Source organism: Sinocyclocheilus rhinocerous, unplaced genomic scaffold (assembly GCF_001515625.1).
Source record: "Sinocyclocheilus rhinocerous isolate Xijiao unplaced genomic scaffold, SAMN03320098_v1.1 scaffold240, whole genome shotgun sequence".
NCBI lineage: Eukaryota > Metazoa > Chordata > Actinopteri > Cypriniformes > Cyprinidae > Sinocyclocheilus > Sinocyclocheilus rhinocerous.
Window position 1 is genome coordinate 472,564 of NW_015654534.1, and position 9,591 is coordinate 482,154.

The 9,591-nt window shown below is 36.9% G+C and overlaps 1 protein-coding gene across 1 annotated transcript in view; it reads left to right on the forward strand.

Annotated features, from left to right (window-relative positions):
* The first annotated feature begins 4,237 nt into the window (after positions 1-4,237).
* The window catches only part of LOC107717593 (A-kinase anchor protein SPHKAP-like), a 75,954-nt gene continuing 70,600 nt past the window's right edge, over positions 4,238-9,591 (forward strand). Inside the window, exon 1 of the mRNA XM_016524401.1 lies at positions 4,238-4,281. Within this exon, the coding sequence (XP_016379887.1) occupies positions 4,238-4,281 (44 nt within the window). The remainder of the gene's footprint in view (positions 4,282-9,591) is intronic.

The window sequence follows — 9,591 nt, forward strand, 5'->3', positions numbered from 1 at the left end:
CAAACATCCTAGGTCCTTAGCAACTGAATAGCAATTCCCTGGCAAAGGTCCTAACATCCTAGCATCCTTAGAAGTTGCATAGCCACATCTAGCAACCACCTATAACATCTTACCATCCTTAGAAACTGCATAGCAATGCTCTAGCAACCTCCCACAGGTTCATAGCATCCTTAGAAAATACATAACAACACCCTCGTAACCACTAAAACATTCTAGCTCCTTAGCAACTGAATAGCAACCACCTGCAACATCCTACCATCCTTAGTAAAAAAAAAAAAAGCATTTCAGTGCTTGACAACCACCCACATTATCCTGCCTCCTTAGAAACGGCATAGCACTGCCCTGGCAACCACCCACAACATCATAGCATCCATAGTAACTGCATCGCAACACTCTGGCAACTACCCACAACATTTTGCATCCTTAGCAGCTGCATAGAAACACCTTGGCAACCACCGCAAACATCCTAGCATCCTTAGCAACTGCATAGCAACATTCTGGCAACTATCCACACATTCTTTCATCATTAGCAACTGCATAGATAACGGCATAGGTATTTTGTAAGAATACACTCAGTTATTACAGTCAGTAATCTTCATAATCAGTCAAATTCACACTATAAAACTCTTCCAATAAGTGTTTGTGTGTGTGTGTGTGTGTGTGTGTGTGTGTGGGGTAATGAATGTGAGAGCTGGGGAGGCTGTTGCTGTTGGTAATGCTGCGTGATGCCATTCAGCTCCATGCCTTGGGCATTCAGGGAGAGAATGTGAAAAAAAATATTGTCATTACCATTTCATTGCAAATTGTTTGAGCATGTATATTGAAACAGCCCCTGTGGAGAATATGACTGTTCTGAATCTAATTTACGCTGACTTTTTAGGACTTTTTAGTTGTGTGACATTGTGCACCTGTAAGTTGTGTTATTCCTTACGCCACGTTCAACAGATTTAGCTGGTTATCTGTACTCCACTAGAGTGTGAACAGTAAAATCAATATTTCACCCATCTTTCCGTCAGCTTAAGATGGATAGAGGCACTCTGGGCTTCAAGCGCAATCAGTGAACACACACACACACGTGCGCGCCGCCAGCGATTGAAGTGTAGCAGGCTAATGGATTACACACTGTGTCTCTGGACTTTAAGACTAGACTTTAATGAATGATGAATATTATCGCTTTCCAGTTCTGTCCATCATGCTCTCTCTTAGTCTTCCCCTCAGATAAACACTATTGCTGTTGTCGGAAAAGCGACTCAGGTGTTCAGAGGAGGACAACACATTAAATCAAAACTGTGCTAGATCTGTCTGTCACAAACTGCCTGAACCATTCCGTAATTACCCAGAGTGCATTGCAGGACGATACAGTTTGAAGATAAAGGTATGTTTCAGTCAGCTCAGTAGTAAGTTCACTATCCGAGGAGTCAGAAAATGTAAAACCTGTCTCATTATCAGAATCATCACTGTGCACTGAGACGTTCACTCCTTAGAAATTTCCAGAATGCGCCACAGCCAGTGAGAGGCGGCTGATCACCATAATTCTAATTTTTCCAAAATAGTATAATTTCTTAAGTCATTAGATGATGAATGCAAGTGTAAATATATGACAAAGCCTTATTTTCTGTCTTTAAAAGAAATGTATGTTATTCTAAATATTACATTTGAATAATATTACAATAATTGTTATTTTTATATACAGTAGTTATACTAATAAAACAATTCTGCAAGTTTAATCATAGGATATGTGAAAGAGTAAATATATTACAAAGCCTTATTTTCTGTCTTCAAAATAAATGTATATAATTTTAAATATTGAAATTTGATTAATTAACAATAAGTACAATGCAAGTGGGATGATGAATGCAAGTGTAAATATATGACAAAGCCATAATTCTATCTTTAAAATAATAAATAATAGTAATTATTATTGACTTAATTTAACAATTATAATTAACAATTACAATAATTTATTTTATTTTCATACATTTTTATTTATAAATTAATCATTTAACTATTTTTAGAGGATGAGTGCAAGTGTAAATATGGTGAGGCTTTAAGTTCTGTCTTTAAAATAAATTTTTATAATTTTAAATATTTAAATTAACAATATTACAATATTTATTTCATATATTTTTACTTATAAAACAATCCTGCAAATATGATATTGTAATTTGAGTTGTTAGATGCTGATTAAAAATACTCGCATTTTAATATTTGTTTATTTATAGATTTAATAATTTATTAAATTTTATTTTGACTACAGTATTTGTTAAATTTGTAAATGCCTGACTGCCGCACATTTCACAATGCCAGTGTATTTGAAATGTTATACAGCAGTTTTGATATACCAGTTACTTTTATGACCTGATGATGTATGACCCCATAATTGTGTCAGGAAATTGAGTCATCAGTGGCTAGTGGATCCAAGGCCATTGCTTGTGCCTGAATTTATGTCCACAATATACTGATTGATGATGTAGGGATCTAGGGAGTGGACTGAGACACGACACAAGAGTAGTGAGTCTGCTACGACATAACGGAAAGCACTATTATTAAACCATCATCATGCTTATCGAACTGGTTTACCAGTACATTAAAGTGTGATACAGGACCGGTGATGTGCGTTTAGCTTGAGGGAGGGAGGGAATGCAATTGCTTAGTTTTTGTGGTGGTAAAATACTCATAAATTTTAGCACACACACATAAAGTGAAGGTATGTGCTTTCTGATGAATTTGAGATGAATCCATTCTCACTATGCTGTAAAGCAGCAGTGCAGCACCTGTCATATGACGCCAGGGAAAGCACAGCGCTTAGCGGGAGCCATCTGTTTCACACGCACAACACTCTCTCACATCCAAACCCTCCAGTTCACACATACACAATGCAGAGCAAAGCCTCGCTTCATGAGAGATGACCCCATTTTACTGGACAGTTTTGAGGAGTTTGAACGTTTATTTGTGGATCCGTAGAGAGAAAATGGATCTTTTTACCGACAGTACACTCTAAATATGACTTTTCTGTAAGAAGTATCACTGTAAAAAATGACCGTGAATTTAACGGTAAAAGACTGTAAAAATGCTACAGTAAAAACCTGTTAAATGGTTAACGGTAAATTCCCCTACTATATACGGTGAAAAACTGTATTGGACATTACATGTAATTTTTAAACATTTCTGAGTGAAAAATTTTCCAAGTCCTACAGCTATCTTTTTTTTCAGTATACAAATAAACATCATAGAGCAGTCATACATTAACACAGTTATTGATTCATTATTTGCTTGTAGTTTCATAATTGGTCCCTTTGGTAATGAAGTAACTGTATGTTTTAGGGCTGCATGATGAATCGTATTTTAATCATGATCACGATTTCTGCTTCTCTCAAGCAGATCATCTGCAATATTCACCCGCTGGTTATTTATCATAAAGATTTTTAATTTTATTTTGCCATTTGCCTTACCTTGCATAGGTAACAAGCTTCCACAAGCTTTAATGGTGCGGTTGCCAGATTTCAAGAGTTTAAATTCCCTAATCAGAGCTTTTTTTTCCCATAAATGTATACATTTTCTGCCCAGTGCTTTAACTAATATACCCAACCGGGCAAACGTGCACAAAAAAAAAAAAAACACAAGCTGCAGTTTTGATTTTTGTTAAAGGGGTCATATGATGCGATTTCAATTTTTCCTTTCTCTTTGGAGTGTTACCAGCTCTTGGTGCATAAAGAAGATCTGTAAAGTTGCAAAGACTAAAGTCTCAAATCCAAAGAGATATTCTTTATAAAAGTTAAGAGTCAGCCACACCTACCTAAAACGGCTCGTTCTAACACACCCCCACATATACCTTAAACCGCATAAACACATTTCATTACACCAAATACACAAAATAATGTTCTTTTTAGCAGCATCATATGACCCCTTTAAGATATATAAGACAATAATTGTGATTTAATCATTTTTATTTTATATTTTTTGAGCAAAATAATTGATTAACCGCTTATCCATTATCATGCAGGCCTAGTATGCTAATAAAACAAATGCTTGAATTATTGATTGGCACAACTGAATATAATTATCAGCATTGCATATTAAGTTTTAAATTGCCATTAAATGCCATCAGAGACCCCAGAAAGAGGTCAAACTCTCACAGTGAACAATTCATTCTGTGTAATATCTTCAATTTTTTTTCTCATTCTTTTCAGATCAACCCACATCCTAACCACCAGAAAAGACGAGAAGAGAGGCAAACATGCTGGCTAACCTGCTCACCGTCCTCCGAAACTTCACGGAGAGGTACTTTCATGATAAATGTTCTTTTTATGTTCAAGATGATTATGTTACGGTATATAAAAATGTGCTTGAGGTGCATTCTCACACAGGAATAATCCTTCTAATGAGTGTTTTTAATTGTTTCTGTGTAACATCGCACCTTTTTGCCTCTTAATCTTTTCATCCATGTTTATTAGACCACGATAAGATGTCTGCTCTTTAAAAACCTTCAAGAAAGCTTGATTATATTCCTCTTCGTGCCATTAGGAAATGGTGGCAGCAAGGCGAGAGTCTACAGAGGATTAGTCTCTTTGAGTCACTGTTATAATCGAGTGAATAATCTTCTTCACTAGCGTTCCCGCAAACATGCTCTCATTCACAGAGTGTAGATATCAGTGTATTTTAATAGCTTCTAAAAGGCTTTGGCTGTAAATAGCCATTTCTGCGCTAGATTAATCTCAGCTATCTGTTTCTGGGTTCTGTGCTGTTTATTACTTTATCTGGTTTTTGAAAAATCTGACAGATCCCAAACTTTTGACAGGTATATATGTATAATTCTATATGGGGTCTCTGATACCGGTCAGGAAGTCATTTGCAACCAAACAATATGGAGAAATTATGTTTAAAAGTTACTCTGGTACATACCCTGGTTGATTTTCTATTCAGTCACATACAGTATTACAGTAATCATAACCCATCTGCTGTGTTGTTCCCCTCCATACCTTAAAGGGGCAGTCAAGCTGTTTTTATCCTTAGACATAAATACATTAAACTGCCGCCACCCATCATGGTAGAGGTGTAATAGCGGAGTGGGTGCAGAGCGAGAGAGAGATGAGAATGGAAAGGCCAGCACTTCTGTGTGCCACAGAGATACGCCATAGACAGCGGCGGGTGGGGGATCGTAAAATCTGTAGTGGCCGACTGGGTGCTGAGTGTGCAGGTGTAAAAGAACAAGCTGTTTTTCATCATATATGCCAATGCGTTTGTTTGCTATCTATCTGTCTGTCTGTCTGTGTCTATCTATCTATCTGTCTGTCTGTCTGTCTGTCTGTCTAGCATCTACACTGAAAAAAGTGAAACTACTGTGTTGTTCATTTAAAGTGCCACATACTGTATATGCATGGTCAGAAGTTTGGGAGAATTAAGATTTTTTTTTTTATTGGTTTTGATTTCATCAAATATGAATATATATTTATATCATTCAGTCTTTTAAAATTCTTCTTTGTGTTCCACAGAGAAAATAAAACAGTTTTAGAACAATATGAGAGTTTTAAATTATGAGAATGTAAATGAAGGCTCTGCTATTTCTTTAACGCAATGAAGGTCCTGAAGGTTGCAAGAGTTTGTGAATGGGTTGGGAAGAACAAAATATAAGAGAGAGTGTGTGTGTGTGTGTGTGTGTGTGTGTGTGTGTAGATAATTAATGAGGGTTGGGGGGGATCTTCACTCTGATTGGGGTCAGAAAAGTAATGAAGAGATGCTCTCATTAGTGTGTGCTCATGGATATGAGTGTTTGGAGGACTTTGTGCATGTGTGTAATCAGCCTTCTGTCCGCTGCGTTACCTCAGTCACATGTCCATGCGTGGAGGGGGTCAGGAAGTGAATCTGCATAATGCGGCAAATAAAACCACACTGAGTGAGCATAATTAGGCTGCACTGTGTTGTACTTAAGTTTGAGAGTCTGTATCGAGAGTCCACAGGTGTGTATTTATGAAAGGGTATCAAAAGCTGTGTCCGAAATTGCTTCCTAGCCCCTATATAGTGCACTACATATTGATATAGTGTTTTTAATTGTTATATTTTTCTGTAGTGTTTATATAGTCTTTTTTATTTTTATTGCAGTTTGCAGAAACTGCTTAGAATTTTATCTTTTTTGTGGCATACCATCCTGCGGTGCCCCTGCTGTTTGCACAACAAGTGCTTATTTGATTATGGGATGCTGTTATTTTGCTCTATACCATCCTGCCATGTTTGAGACTCCAGCAGATGTGTATCTGAGATCATCAGACCTGATTACAACAAACAAACGGAGTCTGCAGGACTCTGCAAATCCCCCTCTCACTTTTCCTCTTCTCCTCCTCCTATTTTTTTTTTTTTTTTGCCCTTCTCTTCTTTGTATTTTCCATTTTATTTGTGATGTTATGTGTTTATTGATTGGCCAGTAGCGTCTAGACCTGAATTGATTGAGGTCTTTTATGTCTCCATAGTGGGGTTATATTGGAGCAGCATGACTGGTAATGATATTAACTGGGGTTTGGGTTTGCGAACACTCCCACGCATACAAGCAAACACAAAGAAACGTTGACTCTTGCTCATGATGCCCCAACGAGAGCTTTGGCAGGAGGCAGTCTGATGTCTGGCAGGTCCTGCAGAGGTCGGTTGTGTTGGCCTGCGCTGGCTGTCGATTAATATTTTGAGTGGTCTGCTGGCCTGATTCCTGGTCAACAGATAGAGTCTGGAGAGGATAAAGATGCTCTGAGAGATCATTAATGTTAAGCAAAAGAATTTGCAATCTTTCTTTAAAATGTAATAACTCTGCCAACTTTCTTTTTTCAAGGATGTTACTTGAGGCCAAGAATAACTTAATACCATAATCGCAACATAGGCTCATTTTAAAAACTGTGCCATTACCTAAATTTTTGCTAAATTCTAAAAAAAACCTTACCTACATGCAATTCACTGCAGTTTGTGGCAGTAAAAACAAAAAAAACAATAACTTTTATTCCTTTTCACACAAATGATGGTTACAGGGGCAGATTATTGACTTATTTTGGCACAGTTCCTTGGACCATACTATGTTATGACCTCAAAACACTTTTATTATAGTGCGTGATTTGTTAACAAATAAATTTTCCATTTGCATCACAAACAGCTCCATATGTTTGGCTTTTCAGATGAAGTAAACTTGTTTGGTAGCACACCTGGTACAGCACTGCACTTTAGGAGTGCTCTGGTACAAATCCCTTGAAACAAGGGTTGCAACACTCGTTTCATTTGACTTTCTAGAGAGAGAAAGCAAGACAGAATGTGGGAGGTATCAGTCCGAAAAGCAGAACCGATTTCATTTCATGCTTGAAAGTCACCAAGAATGGAGAACAAAGTGTCTCCAAGTTACCTTTACAACTTTTGACATGGATGCACATTAAACCTGAAGGCACCTTCTGTGTTTTTGTCTCAAATCTACTCCATGTTTGTTGTTCCTGTTCACAGTGCTGATTCTTCCGCTCCTCCCTCACTTTCTCTCACTCTCTGTTTCTTGTTCTCTCTCTCTGGTCAGCAAGATAAACTCATGAAACACAATTTGAATTTTAATCCGCAACAGTAATGCTCGCATGCTCTCCTTGCAGTCGGGCTCTGGCACGTAAAGAGAGAGAGAGAGACATAGAGCTGGGACTCTTAACTGTCAACCGTGCAAAATGAACACAATAGGCATTGTGTAAGCAGTTTCACACAAAAATACACAATGGTAAACTCCAACACAAATAAACAACGACAAGAAGAGATGAAAAAGAGCTTATGAAGAAGAGGTTCCAGCAGATTAAATCTATCGCTTCTTTCTTATTGGTTTATTGGCTTATTTTTTGTACTCATGTTGAGTTGTGGTCTGGATAATTTCATTGTGACGGATCACCAGGTAAAGAGTTTCCCCTACTGGCACAGCAACCTGCATGCGATTTTAAATGATAGAGGCCCCTAAAGCCCAGGATCAGGCCAATGAGAGACATGCGTGTGGATCGCAGAGAGGGGGCAGGGAGGAAGTAAAGGCTATGTGGGTACAGTAGAAATTGATGTGCTATTTTTAGACTCACTGTGTGACATCTGCAGATCCTTGTCTGTTAACATCAGTGTTCTCAATTTATGAGACGAGACATCAGCTGATATATTAGAAGAGAGAAATACTGGTCTTTCACCAAGTGCACCAAGTAATTTTTTCCTCATTAAGACACATTTGACACAAAACTCAAGTTGACGGCAGCCATTGACTTCCAGTACGGAAAAAAATCCTATGGAAGTCAATGGCTACCGTCAACTGTTTGGTTACCAACATTTTTCAAAATGTCGTCTTTTGTGTTCAACAGCAGAAAGAAACTCATACAGGTTTGGGAACAACATGAGGGTGAGTAAATTATGACAGAATTTTCATTTTTGGGTGAACTATCCATTTAAATCAAGATATACTGTATAATAAAGATACTGTAGTTGAAGACTTGTTTTCTGAGAATTCCACACAGTTAAGTAAGGTAAAGCTAAAAGCAAAAACAAATATCTGTCAATAAGGTATGCAAATTTGTTTTTGTTGATTTTTCTGAGCCCATACATTGGCAGATATTCTTGTTTTAATCATGAACTCGCTTCATTTTGATCAGTTTTTTTTTTTCAGAAACTTGCCATTTTGATTCTCAATGTATCTTGATTTAAGAAACTTTAGACATTTGCTCTGGAAAACAAGAAAAATAATAATAATAATTTTTGCAGTGTGATCAGAAGGTACGGTAAAAATGATTTCATTCTTGTTTTAAGTTTGTTTTTGTTTTGTTTTTGTAAAATTAATGGAGATCTGCTGAATGTTGTATTTTGTTGCTAATGCAACTCATTTTCTGCTCCTTACACAATTACATTGAGAGAACATACTGGCATATTCTGTTCCCAGTCTTTAAATGTTCTTCTTTAAAAGCCTTAAATTGACCTTCATAAAACCTGCAGAAACCCTGATGTGCACTCACATGAGATGAAGATTCCAGTTCTATCAGTAGTTAAAACCATTAAAACACCATAAGAGTATAAAGGTGGCCAATTTTTTCATTGCAGTTCCTTTGGAGGCCATTTGTGCCATGACAGAAACTAAATCTCTCACTTTCCCCTCTCTCTTTCTGCTCTTTTGATTCCTGTTACCTGCTGTTTCCATTGCAGGGTTTAATTTATAATTGATTTAAAAGGCAATCATGCATAATTCATTTCTGTTTGCTAATGAGGCCTAAAAGAAATGGACAGATCTAGTTGAGTATTACTTTTCTACTGGCACACAGTTAATTGACACTGTAGCGTCTGCGTAGAATCATGCATGATCTTTGGGGTTTTTCAATGAATATCAGCTCAGGTCTGGACCTTGTTTTATTATTGATAAGAATTGATTAACTTTGATACAGACACCCACAATGTAAATTTCAGATATTTAGAATCAGAATCAGAATGAGCTTTATTGCCAGGTATGTTTACACATACGAGGAATTTGTTTTCATGACAGAAGCTTCCACAGTGTAACAGAATGACAGTGACAGAACAAAAAACACAGATAATAAAAAATAAAAATAAATAAAAAATAGAACAAGTAAA